The following is a 22489-nucleotide window of genomic DNA, read 5'->3' as shown; positions in this document are numbered from 1 at the left end:
TTATTGGATTCTTATCAATCTTCGGTAAGAGTACATGTTCTAGAATGAGTCGTTTGAATAGTAAATATATATGGTGTATGAAGACTGAGTCACCCAAACTGACAATTTACTACCCTAGTACAACCTAGCCACGTGTCTTTTTGCAATGGAAGTAAATCATGGTTTGACGTGAAGGCTGCACTCTTGTAACCAGCTAGGGATTTCATATACTGTAAGCTTGCGCCACCTACACCTGATACAATGAAAATCCATACCTCTACTAAATTTTTTATCTTTGAATTTTGATATCTTATTTGTATTTCAGTCAGCAACAGACTTATTTACAGCAGACGGGAGAAAGTTACGGCGGAGACCAGAGTAGCCAGTACGCGCCATTGTACGACGAGTACGGCAATCAAATCAGACCCGAACAGCAACAGCAACAACAGCAGGAACAAAGCGGATACGATTCATTTACAGGGTATGGCTACGGTGCTAACGAACAATCATGGCCTGCTGAAGCACAACCAGAAGGTATGTCATTGGGGACATAATAATACTCAATGAGAGAGATAATCAACACAATGTTCATCTGTGCAGATCTCGTAAACATTGAAAATATGAAGACAGGCGAGTTCAGTGAAGAGAAATATAAGAATGCATTTGTTTTAAAACACTCTCACGATGATGTAGTTTATATCCTTTCCGATTTTTAGCATAGTGCGACTTGACTTTTCAAAAACTGGTGACATTTCAAAATTTTGTATGTACAGCCATGTGGTACTGAAGGTCAAATTTGAAAGAGAGAGCGAAGTCTCAAGGAAAAACTTTTACAATTTTGTAGTTACTGAGAAACGTTCTGTGTAGAAGTACTATGTTATCCGTTTAAATATCATGCATACATGTACATGTTGTATGGACCGGTAAAGCCAATGCTCAAATGACTGGTGTATGTTTGGTAGACATATGGAATAATACCCTTCAATGTTTCTGTTGTACAAACATTGACAACATGTGGTGCACTTATATTGATTCTCATTTTTTGCAGAGGTTCCTGCGCCTGGTAGGATGACCCCAGAGAAGCATGCAATACCTCATGTGGTCGCCAGATTCAGTTCCAGTGGTCACCTGATCAAAGTTTTACCCAACAACCCGGCTGATGGCATGACAGCCACTGTGGAAATGCACTCAATAGAGGTAACCACACTCACCCAGTAACAATTCCTGAAAGTGAAATGTTGCATCTTATCATTTCTGTGAATTCCTTATTATTCCATTCATTGATAATTAAGACATACAACGTGCCTAGGCATGCAAGTTTAATTTTGTTTCATGGGTGTTTTTGTGAAAAAACTCACACTTATACATATACTGTTTGCCATTACCATGTGACATGTTTCCAACTTTGTTTCCATTGAAAAAAAAGGAGAAGATTAGAGGTTGAAAGAGAGGAATATATTGACAAAAATGTGATCAAAGGAATCTGTAGGTCAAACCTTTACTGTATTAGGACAAAATATATATAAAAGTTGGTCAACTTCTGAAAGGATGTAAGGCAGTCGCTTTCTATGACTTTAGATTAATTTACAGAGAGTTTATCATGGGTGTCATTTGCAACCTAAGTATAGAATCTGATGGGTTGACCAAAATTGCTGCACTTTATTGTCTGACTCAAACAACATGTTTGATGAAAATGACTAAGTTATTTGAAATCATTTTATTCATTCCTCATGTAGGTGATGCTAGAAGATACTGATGAAACTCAGCAACTCAAGGCATTCCCAGGCCCTCTAGTCAGGTGAGTGTCAACCCTTTCATGAGAGTGGTTCAGCCCATCTCTTTCCGTTACAATGGTGAATAAGGACCTATTTAGGTTGAAATGGGGGGTGGGGGAGGTTAATGGCTTTCTTAATTCTCTTTCCCCCAAGTGGTATTTATTTCCATGGTTTGTCTGTGGAGCCTGGTAGAAAGATGATTTTAATTTAACAAAGCATGTTTGTTGATTTTTAAGAGTTGTCCCAAGTTTTTTGTACATTCATTTTACATGATTGTTGAAAGGTCACAATAGGGATGTGAAACATGTGAATATTTCAAGTCTGCTTCGCAATAATTTTATCATCAACCTTTCTATGGTTTAGTATAACTCCAATGTGTTCTATGACAGCACTTAACCACTCTTTACATAAAGGACATGGAGTTGGGAGATGAAGCTAAATTCTATTTTCAGAGAATGCATTCTACTCATATTTATGATATGGTATATTAGTTCCATAAAGAGATTGCCTTCTATTGCATCATTCTTAGACTGACAGATTCAGTCATATGTGGGTCTCCATAAAACTCTGGCACAAACTCTTAGTTCAAACAACGACTGAAGGCGCAGTGTAGCTTACTGTGGTGAACTCCAAGAAATGAAATGCTGGCCACAACTGACACAACAAGCTTCTCAAACATGCAAAATGAAGTTTTGGCTTAATTTGAATAGTTATCAAGCCTAGTCACACAATAACAAGGAGTGCTATTATCTCCTCCAGGAGCTGTGTAGGCAGTCTTCCTACCCAATGTGCTGTCAATAAACTCAAGCATACGATATGGTTGATTCCAACAAGAAGTTGTGAGAGAACAGATATTCAACACTGGGTTTTCTGTCAGTCTTTGGGTTGGATTTGACGGAGACCCATACACAACTGAATCTTTCAGTCTACATCATTATCCCAGTGATATACACATTGTCGTTAAAGTGAATTCACTGTCTGTTTGCTGTTGTTCACAGGAATGACACCCACAAGAGTGATGTGATTAGGTTTGCCGCTGACAAAGCGGCCGCCTGTCGGAGCAGCACAGGCTACGCAGACAAGAATTCAGCCGCCCTGCTATGGGAACTCATGGTACTGCTGTGCAGACAGAATGGGGTAAGGCAAATACATGCGCTTCACTTCAGAAATTCTTATGTTTATGTAGATCCACAAAGATTCCAAGATTGAGGAACATACCCAAAGCTTTGAACTGATTTGAAGTACAGCAAAGATATCATTTGTAAGTCCTATACAGCGAGGATGGTTTGTAGAGAATACAGAAGTTTGGATACACTAAACCCCATGGCAGACACATTTAAACTTCCTGGATACTGGAATAGATGACCAGCAGAAGTTATGTATAGTTTAATATGAATTGAATCAGTGCCTTAGCCATGAGACAGATTGAAATATCAATTTTTGCAGTTGATTTTTGCCGCCTTGTTCATCAGCAAGATACTTAGCTGTGGCAAAGTAGCTGAAAACAGGGATACTTGCTCATTGTTCATTTTGTATAAAATTTTTAAAGCCGCACTTTTCAATCCCAGGTTCTCGCATTAGTGGAGTTCTCCTCCCAGTCAAACGCTTGGCCAGTACGATGTTTGATTTCTATAACATTGATTACACAAACTGATCTCAACCTTTTGTCACATTTTGCTAATCCTGCAAACAGAGTTTATGCAAGCTTTTGATTGACGGTCGGTTCAAATCGCCAACGGTCATTGATTCCCCACCACAAACACTTGAATTTCCTAAAAAATTGTCTTCCAGTCGCGTTAGACTTTGAATATAACCACAGAGTTCGATCGGCAGCAACTTCGCGCTGACCGCTTGGCAGTCTGTCTGTGTTTTTGCGGCTGGGGAAAACTAAAAAGTTGCATTTTCTGGAGCGTGTGCCTGCGTGTTGCCTGTTTGGTGTCCACTTACACAATGAACGCCGCCATAACTTGGCGTCCTTTTAAAGGGAGGCTCCGCCTAAAATTTTTAAGGATTTCTGTGTGCTCTTCAATTCTGTAGAGTGTGGACGGCACAGACATAGCAGAACTACTGATGAAAGACCACCCTATGGTGGAGTCTGGGTACAACAGTCCGGAGAAACACAGTCCCACTGAGGAAGAGGAGAACCAAGAATCCTTGCCCACTCTGGAGACATCCGTGATACCAACGGCAAAACCAGGAACAAAGCTGGCCACCAGCGGAGTGGACATGGAGAGGGAAATCCGCAGGTTCCGTGAAGTGCTGCTGTTCGGCAGGAAGAAGGACGCCCTGGAGTCTGCCATGAGAGGTGGCCTGTGGGGCCATGCATTGCTGCTAGCCAGCAAGATGGACTCAAGGACGTACGCCAATGTCATGACAAGATTTGCCAATAGCCTTCCCATCAATGACCCACTGCAGACTCTGTATCAGATGATGTCTGGAAGGCAACCAGCTGCCGCTACGGTAGGTTTAAGATTACTTCAAGTCTGTTTTCTAGCTCATAATTTGAACCATTACCACTGTTAAGGAGAGCGCTCAAAGGGCAGAGGTCATGTGTATTTGTGATTCACAGAGCAGGCAGAGGCATGCTTACTGTAACTAGCTGGATGATTTATGGTGTTTGTCATGCCACGTCAGCAGAGAGTTAAAAGCTCATAGTACGCTGTGTTTGTGTGAACTGGTTATCCTTTGCACTGCTGAGATTTAGAAATTTCTTTTTCTATCATTAGCAAATCTCACGACAAAAAGAACTCACTCGCCCTATCTTCAATGCCACTTTATTTTAGCAAATTAGAGGTCACCGGCAATGACAGGTTTCAGATGTTACAAAAACATCAGAAAATGAAAGGAAAAGCCAAAAATTTGCCTGTCTTTTAACTGTTTATTTGACTTGCAGAGCTGTGCTGATGAGAAATGGGGCGACTGGATACCTCATCTGGCAATGATTGTCTCCAACATACAGAAAGGTGATGTAGACAGGAAGACCATCACGACAATGGGTGACACTCTCGGTAAGCAAATCTCATCTCACTCGGCAATGAATTCATTATGCCCTCATTTTTTCTCACCACCCCGTCAAATCCACTAAGTCCAACCTTTGGTAGCAAATAGAATATTTTTCCTCGTAGACTTACTCAAGCTTACATAGATGTAAACATTTAGATTGTATACATAAATAGCTGTCAAAAGAGGATGGGAATTCTGATTGCCAACGTTCAGTCTATCTTGGTTCTTTCAAATTAAGTCAATGTGGTCTGAAGTTTTCTGAGAAATTTTCCTGCGGATAGATACATGTAGTTAGTTTGATCATGTGGGTAATATATAAGTGTAATATCTCTTTACAGGTGCTAAAGGTTTACTTCATGCCGCCCAGTTCTGTTACATCATGGCTCAAGTTGGTCTGGGTGCCTACACCAGGAAAAGCACCAAGATGGTACTCCTAGGATCAAGTCACAGGTAATGCTCAATGAGTGAAATATTTCATTGAATTTGCTTTTAGCTTTCCCAATGGCAGTATTGCAGTTTTGAATTATGATTTAAATCCTGTACTAGTGAGTGTGAAAAGATTGAATGAGTAAGATTTGAAAACAAAATATATTCTCTGTATGAATGGGAAGTTTAAAAGTTCAGTAGTTCATTTCTCAAATACTATGAAAAATAGAACTCAGTTTTTATTCTCTGTATGAATGGGAAGTTTAAAAGTTCAGTAGTTCATTTCTCAAATACTATGAAAAATAGAACTCTGTATTTTTGTAAGCAATAACATGATATCCTGTAAAGTACAAGTAACAATACGTAGCATTATTTGACAAACTACAATGATCAAATATTGCTATGTTTGACAGAGTTTGGAGTTGAGTAAGTTGAAACTATAGGAAAACTCTATATAAAATAAGCTAAGCCAACCAACATACTTTACTCTCCTTCAATTCTGCAGGCAGGTCCAGTCATGCAGTTGTAATTGATGTAGACTACACCAACTACTGGTGGTTTTAGGGTGTATTAAAATATACTTCTTTGTTCCTACCCATTCTTGCAGCCAACCATTCAAACAGTTTGCGTCCAATGACGCAATCCAGCACACAGAGGTCTACGAATACTGCCAGCTGCTGGCCAACAAGCATTACCTCCTACCCAACTTCCAGGCGTACAAGTTCATGTATGCGGCTCAGCTGGCTGACTACGGCTTTGCTGTGCAGGTGAGTGAATTGCAAAGAGGTTGTTTCTATTCAGCATATGGTTATGAAGTGAAGTTTAGGGAGATCTTTTTATTGACATGGTTGTTGCCAGAGAGAAAAAATAAACTGTGACTTCCAGCTGTGGCTATACATGCTGTACGAATCAGAACGAAAAAAAAAAGGATTTCAGGATGTTACGCAATATTAAGGACTGCTTTGCAAGGAAAAGTATAAAGGATGTCTTATTTAATCACAAAAGCCTTACATCATAAACCCTTTCAGTACTATGGTTCAGCCCAAACCCAATGTTTTCAACAGTGATCATGGACCTGTTCACTGGGACGCAGGTTGAACAGGTCAACACTTTCACCACTAAACTTTGGTTAATCCAATAGTTTTCTAAAGAGTGGTAGGGGATATACACAGGGAAATGTGTGTAATGGTTTACAGTAATAACCTGTTCAGTACATGAAATGGCAGTACCAAATATCTTTGCATGATGCAGATCATACATGCAGTCATTGAGGCATTGTGTCTCTGTGATGCACTTATTCTTCACCTATGAAATTTCAGTATATCAACCCAAGTTCTGAAAATCTTGTGTGCTAATACACTAGTATTAAACAAAATCCCCTTCTTCTTCTACTTCATTTGTATTTTAGTCCTTGTACTACTGCGAAACCATCAGCAACACTATTACGCTGGCACCACAGATGTTTAGCCAGACGCTTATTGAACAGTTGTATGAGGTAAGGGAATTTGTTCTTTGCGGATAGTGTCAAGACAAACAGGTCTAGTTTTGTTGAATGCAATAAAACACAGAGCTGTCCCATAGATGTCCGATAGTATGTTATACCAGCGGAAAAATGACATTCACTATTAAAAGTGCTTTCTGTTTCCATATAATGCCACTGGTTGTGATGTCAACATCTGCTGTAATTGTTATCGTGAGATTTTGACAATAAAATACATGTGTATCAAGTCTTGCTTATTGCAGTTTTCACATGCTGTAGGACAGTATTACTTGATTATTACTGAATTCAGAGGTTCAAAGAATGAGTCCCACTACTTTGCTGTTTGTGTACACCACACCAAAAGCAAAACATTATTTCCGTCAATGATATATACCAGTAGTGTCTTTTCAATTTGTGCTCCCCACTCCTCCCTTGCAGCTCGGTAATCGGTTGAAGTATCATGACCCCCAGTACTACAGTGGCAATGACATCAGTGAACCTCAGTGGCTCTTCAAACTCAGCATGATTCAACAACAAATCAAGGTAAGACAACTGGTGCATTGTTGTCATCTACTTCAGAAACATCCGGGACAATCCTGGAAGATTACTTGAGCAATCGCTACAGACAGTGTCTAACCCTATAATGCTGATTCTTCCTGTTCAGGTGTAAGAGAAAATAAAGAAATTTTCCGAAATTGTTTGGGTGGTCACGTCATCACGACTGGATGAGTTGTGGGTTGCAAAATGTGAGATTGTGACATGTTCTATTGAGATATGTATGTACATATATCATGGAAAATTCAATTTAATACATTTATTGCAAGGGCGAACTTGTCGGAATTTTATCCTAGACTCTTTTTGCAGACTCAGAGCAAACTGGCTCGTAGTGCACAGTCTCAGTTTCAGGGTCAATCTGAGAGTGAGACAGAAAGTGCAAATAAAACAACTAAAGCAGATGAAATGTATGATCATGTTGTCATGAAAAGTACTGAGAGATTATAACTTGTAATTCTGACGCAGAGTAACAAAACTTTGAGCTCAGTGTGGTACCAGTATCTGGATGTAGCTGTTGGTGAAAATCTATTCTGGTTTCAACAAAGCCAGGGAGACATATAAATCTTAGTTTACCTTGCGAGGATCTAAGTTATTGTCTACCCAGTCAACTTTGGTAGACTCCCCATTGAAAACACTCATAACCTTTGACCGACGGTCTCTTGTAATGCAGGAGGGTTTGATCCAGTTGCCATCTGCCTCAGACACCCCTATGCCATGGGTGTACTCTTCCTCCAATCTGAGTGGTCGTGAGAGCCTGGACACCCCTATCATCGGCATGTCAGTGGACAACTCCTATGCCAACCTGCAGGACTATGTCAACACCTTTGATATGTCTGACATCGGCAACCAGCAGAGAGCCAATCAGCGAATGAGTGACTTACAACAGTTTGCAGCCGATCAGCTGGGGACAGGTCAGTTGCATATGTGAAAAGTGGCCAGGATCAGTAGATTGAGAATTTTTTGGAGGTGTTAGGAAACTGAATAGCAGTCAAGATTATTCAAATGTGAATGTGGACAAGAGAATGTAGATGGAGACTTTGCAAATTAATTATTGCAAAACAGTTGTGCTTGACAAAATCTTGAAATTATCTAGGCTCAAAAACGTTTGCTTTACACTGTTATGTTAAACAAGCGTGCTGTGCATATTTGCTTGTAATTTCCTGTGGCTATATACTGTTTTCTGTGGTTGTATTGTTACATCCTTGGTTTACTCTAAAATACCTTTTCACCATGATGATCATTGTTTTGGCCTGGTTGTTGTCATAAATGGTCATAGTTGACCTGTTTATACGAAATTAAGGTGAACAGATTGAAAAGTTCAAGTTCAGGCAAAATAATGACTGGCGTTAACAATTTTTACAGGTGCAGGATTTACCATGACAGCAAGTAGCAACTCCCCAGCAGGGGGCCAGACGCCAGCTGGAATGGCCACCTATGGATACCAGCAGGATCCCAACATGGTCCCTGCACCCGCAGACCAGTCAACACCACAGCAGTACATTCCCACAGATGCAGCAGGTCAGCAGCAACCGCAACAGTATCAGCAGCTGCAGCAGCCGACAACAATATCAACAACAGCCGCCACAGCAACAGGGTGACATGTACCAGCAGTTTCAGAACTACCCACATCAGCCGATACAGGACCTTGGTGCATCAATGAACAGCAACATTACTGAATACAGTACTACAGATGGTACTGCAGACTCCGGAGAGGACACAGAGCTTACAGAGAGTGGCGCTTCATCCAAGTTTGATTATTATGCTGCCAGTGTTCAACATGTGAGTCTCTCAGACTTTCCTCACATATCTGTTTTCAGCTACACGATTAGGCCCTATCCATCTTAGTGTAAGTGCACCCTCATCAATTAAACTGAGCAATGTCCAATTCAGGTAGCTGGCAACCTTTTTTTTCCCCTGAGTGCATTTCTAAATTTGACCGTTTCTTTCACTTTTCAGGGCCAAGTGACCCAGGATGGAGACTCCACACCGGTAGCCCAACCATCTAGTCCCAACTCACCTTTCACTCCCCCGGAATCTCCCAAAGAGACTGCACCACCGGCAAAAATTCCTGAACCAGCCAAGCAGCCTGTCGCAGTACCCAAGCCAGAGGAGAAAAAACCAGAGAAGAAAGTGAAAACTGTAAAGGCAGCTGGCAGCTCCAGTTGGTTTGGTGGTATATTTAGTAAATTGAGACCCAGAGCTAAAAATGAAGTACATCTACCAGATGACACCAACAAGTCTGTAAGTTCAAAGTCAGATCCTTGTATTATGACACGTAGACTTGATCCAATCGTTCTGATTTCAAATGTTAAATCTGAGATTTCAGTTTAAGACAATATTCAGATATCTGTTAAAATAGAAAAGTAGAGAAACATCACATTTTTATTCCAGTATCATGTGACAACCATGAATTCCTGATAGAATCCACATCTATGTTGAGACCTGAAGACACACTGTCAGTTGGGTGTTTGTAACATAAGATTTCCCGACATTTCTGTATACATGTATCAACATTATCAACAGGATGCGCACTCAAGGATGGTAGCCAAAGGGTTTTCAAAAAGTTGCCAAAATGAAACTGCGGCTTTTATTCTCCTCGTACTATGTTTGGTCCTTTTGCAAACAATCAATTACTACAACAGTCTTTGCAAAGAATATAATGAAAGGTTGCCAGTTGTCCGTTCAACTCGCGCTCTCTTCAATTCCTGCAGATACAGTGGGATCCAGACAAGAAGAAATGGGTGAATGAAGATGACGACGGAGAAGAAGATAGCGCTAACGTTGCACCTCCTCCGACAGATCTGGAACTGAGTCAGTCCTTCTCATCGGCTGCAAACCCTCCAGCTGTCAACAAGCCAGGGGCAGCAGCACCTCCTTCAGGAGTTAATAGGTTTCAGAGACAGAAGACAAAACTAGGTAAATACCCCTGGGCCTAACTTTGATTGTGTCCTACTACCATGCAGTGTGGCCTGGAATATGGGTAATGAATGATCTCAACTCTATCATACAAAGTGATACCTTCAGTGCATGTTAGAAATGCAGAGAGTGTGTCTTTTTGTGGAAAAAAATTCATGTCACGCACAGACTTGTTTAGATGTGATGGCTGAATCTGAAGAGCATTTATATTCCAACTTTTATAGAAATATAATTTCTATTTGAATGCCTGTATTCAGTTTCCGCATGTAAAACTGAAAGAAGAGAAGTTTAAAACCTTAAACTTGCAGTGAAACCAGGAAACACATTTCAGTCAAAATTTTCATCATGTCGGGGAAAAACACTTGGTCAGTCGTAAGTGGACACATACATGTAGTGAAACAGTGTAGTGGTTGTTTGAATATAACGGAAATCTCACTCAGGGTATAACATTACGGTCTATGGTACAACAGTAGCAGTGATACTGCAAAGGGTTATTACATAAATCAAAGATTTAGTGAGATTTATCTTACGCGTGTAGCATAATCTGTGACATTAGGAGTTGATAAAAATGATGGCATTGGTGTTTTTGACATTTTACTTATTCTTCACAGGTGGACGAGGTAATTATGTTGATGTGATGAACCCAGGTGGTACAAAGTCAACCCCAGCTGTAGCGCCACCAACTGATCTGTTCCCAATGATGCCAACTTCAAATACGGCACCGGTCAATTACTTCATTCCAGAACCTGGTACGTAAAAGTTTGCATAGACCTGACAATATTGCTCCGTGCAACGTTGAATTACTTCAAGTGCCTCATGTTTACTTCTTTGCTCGAAGTGTGGTATTTCAAAGATTTGAATACCTTTCTCGCCACTGATTGGAAAATTTCCTTTCATATTGCCAGTTAGAACAACTCTGGTATGTTTGCAAGATAATATCTCGCCTCTGTGTTGGAACCCTGTTCACACATATATTGAAAGTTCTTCTTTTTGAAAATTCTCGCATGAATTTAATTTGTCCATTGATCATACTATTCGCATATCAAGATATTGAGGTATATTGTTTCTTATCTCTCCTAATGAACACAGTGGCAGAGCCCTCAGAGCAGGGCCAGGGAGACCCATCAGGAACCGTTACTGATAACCAGCAACCCAAAATAGGAAATCCAGGGTCACGGCCACACACACCTTCTAGCCCAGATGAATCGTCACCAACTGAATCAAAACCACAGGTAAAGACAAATTTTACTTATTAATGTGAGAATATACTTTCTAATATTTTCTCTGTCAGTAAATTTTACAAATTTGTACATATATACAGAGTGTATTATAAATCACCATTGCCCTTATTGCTTCCACCTCCACAGTACACTGAAATGAACATCTAAATGGCCAATACATTTGCACTCAATAAAGTGGTGAGACATTATGGTTAGAATCATGACAAATGATTTAACGCTTTTACCACCATGGTTTGGCCCAAATCCATTGTTTTGAGTACTTAATGTAGACCTGTTAACATTGAATTAGGGGTGAACAGGTTAATGGATAAATGGAGAGATTTCTTACAGTACAGCTATTTGGTGACTTCTGGTGAACAAGTCCATGTGTTGGACCATATTACCAGTAGTGTCAATGAACGCAGGCTAATGTGTTGGCAAATGTGTCAAATATGCTGCAACCTATACAAACCTTTAGTATGCTCTAGGTGTCAAAACCTGGTGTATGGCAAATTAATCAGCTTGCACAGATAAAATTGCTGTTTGAGACATCCAATTACTGGTTATGCCTCCTCCTGCATACCAATTATCTTGTTCACTTCAGCATAGAGTCCTATCATTAATTGCCATACTTCAAGATGACTCTTCAGTGACATCCTGTGGAAGTCTTCACTCAGCCAATAAATTTTGTTAGTGATGTCTTCATCTCCCTACCAACTTCTTTTTCAGTTTTTCAATCCAACAACGTTCAATCAAGGACAGACATGGGACCAGAATGTTAGTTACCAACAACAACAACAACAACAACAACAACAACAACAACATGGGGAACAACAGCTGCCGCAGCAACAACAGCAGCCACAGCAAACTCCATTCTACGATCCCAACCAACAGCAACCACTCCTGCAACCTGTAGGCCAACAACAACAACAACAACAACAACAGCAGCAGCAGCAGCAGCAGCAGCAGCTTACCCCACAGTATGATCCCCAGCAACAGCAAGCAACTCAGCAACCAGTGCAGCAACCTGTAGGCCATCAGCAACAACCGTTGCCTCAACAGCAGCAACAACAACCGCAGTTTGATCAGAATGCAGGGCCACCTCAACAGAACGGGGAAAGGGAAACCAATGTAAGCATACAATAGCCAATCAACTGTTGATTGACTTGATGTTTTTCCATAGGGTGCATGTGCACATATTGTGAGATTTTGTCATATTGTGACAATTTGAAGTTTTTCATCATTTCCTGTTGTGAATACATTTTAATGCCCCAGGATTGGACAAGATCCCGTTTTATGTGAGGCAATCACAGTTGTTGGATAGTAGAATAGAAGAGGGTTTTGGCTTGACAAATGCATCATTTTTATTGTGCTAGACTAGTGTAGGTTTGGGCAAAAAATGGTTTATTGGCATGTAGGTTTTTGGTAAAGAATGGTAGATATATATGTGTTGGGTGTTTGAGCAGTGTACAAACATTCACGTGTCACATACTTTAGCACACATGACAGTGTGAGTGGTTATTTTCTTGCAAATTCTAGTGTTGTTTTTGTCCAGTGTGAATTGGTGACTTTTCCTAGGTTTGACAGTATAGCGAAGTGGGAGGAAGGGGAGGGGGGGGTTCCATTGGATAATCTCAAATACCCAGTACTTGTAGTATGCATGCAACTTCTCATGTAGAATAATAAAATTCCTGAACAGAGGGAGCCAATGCAGTATAGAAATAATCTTTCGGAAATTTAAAAGGTGTCCATATGAAATGTAGATTGTGTTTTTCTATATGTGTAGTTGTCTGTCTTAGTAACTAAATGTTTTAGGTTATAGTGTACGTGTATAGATGTCAGTAGTGTTGTATTGTGGCTGTTTGGCGGTATGCTGCATATTTGTATAATGTATATAGAATTGCATTGTGCAGTGTGTGTTTTGTGATCCAAGCTGAAGCAGTGTACAGCATTATGTTAGGGACCACGGATAATGAAAGATGCACATTATCAATGAGACTTGTTACATTTGACCTCAAAGCCCTCTGTCCCCCCTTGCCCTATAAACAGAAGTTTTGAAGTGCAAAAAATCTGATGTTGGAATTGCTATTTGAACTTTCTTCAAACGCAGTCAACTGCTGAAATAGTTTGCTTAGAAGTTTGAACTGTTGGCAGATTTTTGAACAGCAATCATTTCGATACAAAATCTGAATTGTTGTTCAGCATCATGGTTTCCATGGTGTAAGAGTCACTTAGCATACAGTTAGACTGAATTGCACAAAAAATCAGAATACAGCTTAAACCCCCTCCACCCCTGGAGTATGTTTCATTTATAATGTGCATGTTTTTATGACCCATGGCCCCTGGAAAAAGTCAACATTCATTGATTCTAGACACACTACACATTTGACTATCCATGTTTGAGGACAGGGACATATATTTAAATACTGTGGTAATATAGCTGCATCAGTTGCCATGGCTAGAAGTACAGCTATTGTGGGAAAAGCTCTCAAGATGATCATATAAATGTATGAGAACATTATTTGGTTTAAATTGTTTGCCTATAAAAATAGATGATCAGTTGCCAGGCAAAAGCAGCATTGCAAAGATGGTGTGTATGCCACACTGATAGCAAGTACATGTAGTACATGTTTAGAAAAAAACGGCTACAAATGATATTTGCCACAGATACTGTTGTACACAGTAAATTTCCATTTGTCTATTGAATGCTATGCAAACTCTTTCAGAATATTTTTATAGACAAAGTACCATTTGAACTCTTTAACCTGTTCACCCCAATTTGCTGTAAACAGATCCACAAACCCCTTTTAGGTTGAACCTTGGTGGTGAAAGGGTTGATGTTGCTCGTACCTCATGATAGGGCGTGGCAAAGTTGGACTGTAGCCTTGTTTTGAAAGGGGAATTCGGACAAAGAGCATACGCCATATTTGCAGTATTTGTACATGTATCCCCCTTTGCCTTCGCAGTAACTTTAATATGTAGATAATAATGGCAAAGCTACAAATCTGTGAAACCGTTGCTATTTTTTGTACTGGAAATTAAATGCACGAATGCATGTAGATTTTACTTGGCATGTATATTTCACTGTAGTGAGCATGTCACATGGTGCATTGCACTCTGAATGAACAAAAAACCCACATCATTCTGATATCAACAGTAGTTTCTTAATTCATCAGTTTTAAAACCACCATGTTTTTGTCTCTCCTATGTTTGTTTTTGTTTTTATTTTTGTTTTTATTTATTTATTTATTTTTAATGGGGTATGTGGTTTTTCGTCTTCATAGCTGTCAAGATCCAGTTCCCTTAGCTCTCTCTCATATGAAGTCAGCCAACATTTCAGTAACAGCAACTATGAACAGGTATATGCATATATCAAATTGTTTTGTCTTGTATCGTCCTCTGTTTTTGTCTTCCTTTATTCACAGCTTTGCTCTTCACCCTGTGTCTTGTATCATTGTATATCCTATTTGGCCATTGGCTAAGCCAAGCCTGGTATGCCTAGCTTGTTTGTAATGTGGAACTAACAAATTAATGGCACTTTTCATCTTTTCAAAACTAACATTTGATGTTCATGTGTGTTCATGTATAAGCTCTACTGTATGTGCATCAGTTGTAAGAAAGTAGAGTGACTGTCTGTCTTGGTATAGTCTGTTACCTTTTCACCCCTATTTGCCAGCAAATGGATCCTTCCTACCGTTTTGAAAATCATTGAAATGGAACAAATCATTCTTATGGAGGGTTTAGAATGTAAAACAGTGGTAGAGACTGTTCCTCAGCAGTATATCTATTTCACCTTTTATGCATACGTATTCTTTCCCTCTCAGAGGTTTAAGCCATCGTGTAAAGGGGGTGGTATGGTTTGTTCTATATTTAGGATGGGTAGGGGTTTGCTGGTTGAGGGCACTGTGTATGTGTACGCCCTGCCTTGCGTCACAGTTTAAAGCTGTTCTTTTGACTCAGACAAGTGTTTCTCAGGATGTCTTGAAACTCGGATAATTTTGATACAAATGTAAATTAAAATGAAAATACATGTAGTTTTAACACGCTACAAACAATGTTAACACATGTAATATACAGTTCAGGGAGACTCGCATGTGTGATATATAGTACCATGTCATCGCTAAGTGTATATGACTGGCTCCATGTGTGTTTTTGAGATTGAATTATATATCATCCCCATCCCTGTTTGGTTTATCTGTTGTTATCAGGTCAAGTTGCTGAAAAGCGGTAAAAGCATAGCATGCCCAGACAATGTAACTTGTCTACAAGTTCTTCCTCAGCATGATAATCAAATGTAAATCCTTCATGTTTTGAAATGTAGAAATAACAAGTAGGAATGACAAGAGAGAAATGTCCATGTATGGCAGAGTTTATGCTGCAGCCAGGGGTAACGTTCATTTTCACGTACCTTTTCACTCAATGATTTGTTCTTGGTCTCCTTGTTGTTCCTGGTCATTTCGGACTTGTAGAAAAAACATGAGGGGTGAAAGGGTTTGTGAAGACTTCTAAGAAGTAATTGGTGTTTCCATTTGGTAGTTTTGCCATTGAGAGGATATGGGGTGTTTACTCATTTCAAACCAAGTAACCAGGTGTAGTGTTCATGCTTGCCCTCCCATACCATCTCCAGAATTGCATAGGTAGCTGAAACCTTGGGTCATTGTGACTGTTATAGCATATATATGACTGCGGTGACTTTGCCATCTTCACTGAAGCGCTCTGAAACTATGGTAGTCAAAAAATCTCTTGACATTTCTATGCCTGATTCAAGTGACAGACTGCTAGCTGGGTGGATTGGGTTTACTGATATGGTAATAAAAGTATATGCATGTTAAAGGGTATGTGACGTACAGCTGGTTTGTCTTTACTCAAGATGTTAGGCTTGTTCAAAGTTCTTGTCTATACAAGTTACATCATACAGACTTGCACCTGTCAGGGCAGGGGTTTATGTATCAATTGCAAGGGTTGGGATCTGTACATTAGATTGTGCGCACTCTACCAGCATAATTCCCCCATACTTTCCCTTGAACTTGTTCTGCTCATATCTGCTCAAGGTAGTATGTGCCTCTGATTTGTGTTTAAACCATTCTCGTACAAAATCAAAAATGAAAATCAAGGGTCACCTTGGACATTTTGGTACTGGAGAAACAAATTACGGTAATACCTAGCATTTAGAGGTATTTGAAATTCAAAATGGCTACTTATCTTTATTACTCTGTTGGTAAAAATCTGTTTGATTTTAAAAAAACTATGACTGTAAAGTTTCCTTTTTACTCCAAGAGCTTTAAAATGAGCTGCCACAAGTACTATATTTGAAAAGAATTTTAAAAAATTTTAGTATCCAAATATCTGACCCTGAGGTGCATCCTACCTTAACTTGCTATTTCATTGTAGAGGAAAGCTTTCAGCAGAGTCAGTAAGGTGTTTGTTTACATGTAACTGTAATATCAGTAAGAAGATCACCCTGAAAGCAAACTGACTTCATCAAATGTGAGGGCATACATGTGAAGGCGTGGCAAGTTGATTTACCATGTAGAGGGCGCTGTGACTATTACATTCCGTGACAATCTCATAATAAAACAAGAATGTCCTCTTTGTGTCATACTGATTCAGCCATGAGATGTAGTGAAAAGCAGTGGTTTCTGTTTCGATATGATAGTGCTTTTGACACTCCCGGGAACTGCTCGATGTATTACCGGTAACAGAAAATAAGATTCCAAACTCTGCTGAGCGTTTGAATGTTTGTGAAATTTGAAGGAGGCAAGTCAGAGCAGATGTAGCAACAGATTAAACTTGTGGTGCTTACCCTTTCTTATCCTGCATGAGGTTCACCTTCTGAATGTGAGCAGTGTTTAAACAGTGTACCAGGTGGTGATAGGGGCAGTGTACATCAGGAAGTGAGAATTGGAAAATCTTCATAAAGAGACGATGTGCATGATGGCTGGTTTTATAGATGTACTGATTATGCAAAGTAAACGTGCATGCATTGCGTTTCTGCAGTCTAGCGATATTTTTTAACCGCTTTGACGTCCTCTCCGAAAAATACTAACGCTGTGTTTTTGTCTATTTAGAAAAATCATTCTGGGAAGCTTTCCACCCTGTTGGATTTCTCCGCAGTATGTGGTGATAAAAAACAAAATTCTCTTTCCCAATATCTGTGTTGTAATTGTGATGTGGCTTGTAGCTCTGTGCTGACATAGTAATGTTATGTACTGTTTTGAAGTGTGATCTTCTGTAGTGCAACATTGTCCTGATATAATATCTTATGTGGTGTGACAGTCATGAAACAGTCTTGTTATATTGTGAAGGGGAAAAAAATAATACTAGGGCGTATTTGCAAGTATTTTTGTTAACCACACACACACGCAGTCTTAGGATCACGAAATCACAGGTATTCATGTTGCATTACATCTTAACATGATCTTGATATTGTTATGTACTCAAAACTGACTCCATTTACTGTCCACTTCTGCTCTCAACGGTGTTTAAACTATCCTCAAAGTTGTCCAATCACTATATTTACATTTACAGTCTTGCACTCAGTAGTTTCGTCAGTTGGTCATTGAATCACAGTACATTCCCAACCACTCCACAGCAATGATTTTCAAAACCTCCCCATACAAGGGAAGATAAAAACTTACAGAGAAGTGATTACTGGTTTGTTTACATGAAAGCCAAATAACCCGCAGTATTTCGCACTTCATCAATGAACACGTGAAGGCCAATATGCTGTCTAAATTGTCAAGATCTCGCGGCAAAGGTTTAATCGTCTGTCCTTTGAAATTATTCTTGCATTGAGCCACATTTTTCAAGACTGGCTTTATTTAGAGATAGATGTAGCAAAATGTTCACTAACCATTACTGCATATTCTTCATGTACATGTAGACTAGGATAATTGTTAGGATTGTCTCTTGTAGATGAATTTTGTTTCATTCTTCAGCCAGAACCAGCAGTTTTAGTTCACACTACAGTTTATGTTTTGACAGAAGCTGCCCTAATAATACAACACGACTCATAAATAATAACTGGACAAAATGCTATAATTGTTAAAACAGTCCTCTATTGGGTAGTAGGATCACACATACACTGATTACTGTCATCGTTATGTACCTGTAAGCTTTGGTGGTGTTGACACTTACTTCAGTGCTGTTTTCTAAAACTCTGTGTACTATACCTTTTAAACCACTTCCAAATCACTAACATATCATCTTGAGTAACCCCTCATTACTCTATCTGGGTTTAACAGTCATGGGAACAATATTTTTGTTTGATGTCATGGGGGGGCGGGGGGGGGGGGGGGGGGGTGCTGTTGGTAAACCTATACCAATATGCAGCTCTAAGGGGTTGTGATGTTGCGATATTTTAAAATCATTATTGGTATAATTTTCACTATTCTTTTATGGGTGGGTGTTATGAACATTTTCCTAATAGGAAAAAAAGATGGTATTCTGAATGACTAAATCAGACGATGTCAATGTAGAAGTTAGTATGGCCTAAACCACTCTCTATAACCATAAACATCTGCTCTTTTCCATATTGTCATAATCAGTATTTGATTTATGTGTCTTTGTTTGGGCAATGTATTTTGAAAGAGAGCAAAGTTGAAGTTTTTGACCATGCCTATTGGTGACACCTATAGAAAATTTAGGAAACAAAAAGAAGGCATATTTTCTTAGGATACCAGATTTATGATATTCAGTCAGATAACTCGGTCATTTTATCCTTTCCATACAGTCTGCAAACCAGTCCAGCTGGCAACAGCCGGAGCCTGTCCCATCAGGACCTGTCATGTACAACCCATCCCAGTTTGCAGGACCTCCGTCTCAGCCTTCAGCCGGCCAGCAAGGTGCTCCAGCGGCTCGTAGAGGCTACAGTATGACGGCCAGGAGGAAATACCCTACCCAGAGATAGTCGTATATTGTGAAGGGAATAGAGGAAAGTATATCAAATATAAGATCGGAGACATGTAGTCTTATCGAGAGAAAATTGTAAATTCAAAGCGTGATTGTTCAAATCAGGCACCTGAACGTAGAGACTTGGTGAAGTTGTCATTGTAATTTAATTGTTTGAAAGAAACAGCAATCTATGTGGACAGGTCAATTTACTGGCAAATCCATACTGAAAGAAAATCTTTGTTTGATCACTGTTGAGTTTTTTTTTCACGTTTAAAAGCCAGATAGCACTTTCTTATGATAGCATCCCTTAAGTATGTGGCTGTCAAATGGTGAGTTTAAAGATGGCATCTGAAAACCCTAATTCCCCATTGGCAGCCTAAATGCTTTCATTATCCTGGCAAACTTTTGCCTTTCAAGACATCCAATTTACATTGAAAATTCTGTTCTTTATGTGTGTGCACAATAATAAATGCCTAATTTACAACACTCTGATATCTAGAATAACTTCTTTTTTTCTGCAGAAATTTCCTTTTCAAATGAAACTGCTTCAGTATGTTAGCTAAAAAATTTGTGTGATTTATTTTCACAGCTTGTAACTGTGTAGCTTTGCCTTTTGTGCTTTGCGTGCCAAAGTGCTGCATCTGTAACCTGTACTTATGGAATGTAGGAAAAATGCACATTATTTCGACATTTCGTGTTCATATAAAATTTCATCATGGTTGTAGACCTGAGAAGTGTCCAAGCCAATGTGCTTTAGCCTCTCTCTCTGTTTCATGTCGATGCCCAACTTTTGTTAGCGCCCTCAATGGCAGAACGTGACTACAACCTTATTTGCATGCCCCCATTGCTATGCAATGGTGAGTGGCAATGTATTCTTAAGGAGAGTTTCAGGTCAGTAAAAGGTCATTTCTGAGTCCACGACATTCACATGGTGCTCATTTGTCAGAGAGAAATTGAACAAGCAAGCTTGTTGTGCAACCTTGTCGTCATACGTATGAAATTTGGATCTGTACACTTGAATGGGAGTGGTGGTTGGGTAGGGGAATCAAAGCACAATTATTCATATGGTCATAAGTGACTTGACTCACTGTGAATGTAAAAAATGATGAATATTCCAGAGCTACAATATTCAGATTTATAATGTCTAATAGAATACTTTGATTATCTGTGCTTAATTTTGGGGCCTAACCAGAACTTAGGTATGTTTACAACAAACCTAGCTTTAAAAGAGCCCCATGTCTGAGTGACAATGTGAAGATTTCTTTTTCTCACTAAATGTCAGTCAAATAATTTATAAAAATTCCTATTTTTGTGAAACTGCTTTGTAAAATTTTATTTTAGAGTTTCCTCCGGATTCATGGAACGTGCGTTTAATTTATTGAGATTTCAGCAAGAGTGCCATGTGTTGTGAACTGTAGCAAGATACATTAAAGATGAAATTGTTAATTTTTTGTGCTACATTGTAATTACCAATACTATACTTTTATATATAAATAATGTTTTGATTTTGTGTCTTTGCTGTCAAAGATATCAATGTCTATGTCACCACGTACCTTTTCATAGAGAAAACGGGACTGTTCTGGAGTTTTTCACCACCAGACGATCACTGTGACTTAGAAAAACGGAAACATGTATGATTTCTTTTGCTTTGTAACCTTTCATATTACAATGTGTGATGCACATACATCTGATTCACACTCTTTTTACAAGGGTTGAAAATGCCGTGTTCATTTCATGCTCTTGTCGTACACCCCTGTGTTTGGTCGATACTTGGTATGGTCAGGCACAGATTGTGAATGTGCCGAGTGTCCGGGTATTTTTAGTGTTATTCACAGTGAAAGATGGATGAAAATAGGGATCTCAAACTGGTCAAACAAAATGAATATTGAGATATTATTGCCTTGTGTGAAATTTCTATAATGTTACTGAAGTTCTGATATTAAATGGATTTATTTTTGTTCTCATAACCAGTTCATTGAGGGAGGGGGAGGAGGAGATGTGATTTGCCTAGGCCAATGAACGTAGGTGTGCTAGCTTTTAAAACTGCAGGCAAGTCATCAAAGGCATGACAAGTCAATGTTACCCATGCTAGGGGGTATTCTTTATCAGGACCATGTAGCACAGTTTTCAAATGCACGTACATAAATCCTTAAGGTAACAGAAGAAAAAATTCATATGTGAAAAGTCTGCATAATACTAAAGTGAACATAGAATGTACATTTCATGACAGATAAGTTACTTACGAGGCTAGAGAGTAACACTGTGTCTTTAATAATCTGCATTGCTTGTAATTGCTTGCTCTGTGTTTGTATATCATAGACCAAGAACGCTTCTTTTCCTGATATTTTATCACATAAATATCTTATAACCACCCTCCTCGATGCCACAATATCAAAGGAAATAATTCTCTCTGTGCACCACAACATATGATATTTTTACAGTCTTGTGTAATTTTCAAGAATTTTTGTGCTAATTCTGTCCTTTCTATGTCATAGATACCTTCTTTGACAAGAAACAAAGTACATAAACTACGTGTGATTTTGTATTCTAACATGGCTTTGCATCAACAACACAAATGCCAGTCTGTGATTGTGAACTAACAATGTGTAGTTAAACAGTCAATTTTCTGCAAGATCTTTCTTTTCCTTTTTTTCTCTGAGAATTCCAGGTATCCATTCATACTATCTCAGTGTAATTTAGCCTAAAGAATAATTGATTGGTCAGATTACTGACTTTTACAGAGAGACACACAGTACTGTGCTCAGACACAAACTGGATGTCTATTTATTGAAGAAAAAAAAGGGGCAGATTTTTCTCAAAATTTTTAGCCTCTCTTTTTTTGTGAGCGTGATCCTTTGATATCTGTATCGACAGATTTCCTGAAATAAAGATGTCACTTATAAATGGAATGCTCGAGCGTTATTCTTGTTAGTGGAATATCTAGACTTGAAGATCGGTCACTCGATGGTACTCCCTATGCCCCCCTGCCCACCGGGGCACACAGAGCGCCCTCAAGTGACAGATCTTCCTGTGTATGGAATGACTTGCCATCCTGAACAATGCATGCAATGCTGTTGACACATACGCTTGGAAATAGAACTTATAAGGCTGTTTTTAGCTCACATTTGGTATACCAATGTGAGGTTTTCGTATAAGGTGAAGTCGGTGGCGTCTGTATGTATTTGTGTGTGTATGTATGTATGTATGTATATATGTAAGTATGTGTGTGTGTGTACGTATAA

The 22489-nt window shown here is 39.2% G+C and overlaps 2 protein-coding genes across 3 annotated transcripts in view; both read left to right on the top strand.

Annotated features, from left to right (window-relative positions):
- LOC139114431 (protein transport protein Sec16A-like) overlaps positions 1-22156 on the top strand; it is a 33247-nt gene extending 11091 nt beyond the window's left edge. The window contains exons 6-24 of one of the 2 annotated variants that reach the window (XM_070676169.1): positions 305-513; positions 1028-1176; positions 1716-1777; positions 2753-2891; positions 3792-4214; positions 4648-4762; positions 5096-5207; positions 5791-5950; positions 6592-6678; positions 7102-7206; positions 7889-8129; positions 8581-8997; positions 9175-9459; positions 9930-10134; positions 10746-10883; positions 11224-11366; positions 12084-12485; positions 14639-14713; positions 19087-22156. In XM_070676169.1, coding sequence (XP_070532270.1) covers positions 305-513; positions 1028-1176; positions 1716-1777; positions 2753-2891; positions 3792-4214; positions 4648-4762; positions 5096-5207; positions 5791-5950; positions 6592-6678; positions 7102-7206; positions 7889-8129; positions 8581-8816 — 2038 coding nt within the window. In that variant the 3' untranslated portion in view covers positions 8817-8997; positions 9175-9459; positions 9930-10134; ... (3 more) ...; positions 14639-14713; positions 19087-22156. The remainder of the gene's footprint in view (positions 1-304; positions 514-1027; positions 1177-1715; positions 1778-2752; positions 2892-3791; positions 4215-4647; positions 4763-5095; positions 5208-5790; positions 5951-6591; positions 6679-7101; positions 7207-7888; positions 8130-8580; positions 8998-9174; positions 9460-9929; positions 10135-10745; positions 10884-11223; positions 11367-12083; positions 12486-14638; positions 14714-19086) is intronic. The other variant, XM_070676170.1, reaches the window with a different exon arrangement.
- On the top strand, positions 8818-19263 carry LOC139113960 (mastermind-like protein 2). Its single transcript, XM_070675434.1, has 7 exons — positions 8818-8997; positions 9175-9459; positions 9930-10134; positions 10746-10883; positions 11224-11366; positions 12084-12485; positions 19087-19263. The coding sequence occupies exons 1-7, from the start codon at positions 8818-8820 to the stop codon at positions 19261-19263; spliced, it is 1530 nt and encodes a 509-aa protein (XP_070531535.1).
- Positions 22157-22489: the final 333 nt, after the last annotated feature.

The sequence above is a fragment of the Ptychodera flava genome, chromosome 16 (assembly GCF_041260155.1).
Source record: "Ptychodera flava strain L36383 chromosome 16, AS_Pfla_20210202, whole genome shotgun sequence".
In the NCBI taxonomy this organism is placed as follows: Eukaryota; Metazoa; Hemichordata; class Enteropneusta; family Ptychoderidae; genus Ptychodera; species Ptychodera flava.
The sequence above is the reverse complement of the archived record's forward strand: the minus strand, read 5'-3'. Positions and strand labels throughout refer to the sequence as shown.

Bases quoted from the DNA above. Each gene is read 5' to 3' on its own strand.
- LOC139113960 (XM_070675434.1), top strand. From the start codon at position 8,818: ATGTACCAGCAGTTTCAGAACTACCCACATCAGCCGATACAGGACCTT. The intron at 10,135-10,745 runs GTAAATACCCCT...TATTCTTCACAG, and splicing joins GAGACAGAAGACAAAACTAG to GTGGACGAGGTAATTATGTT. The intron at 12,486-19,086 runs GTAAGCATACAA...CTTTCCATACAG, and splicing joins ACGGGGAAAGGGAAACCAAT to TCTGCAAACCAGTCCAGCTG.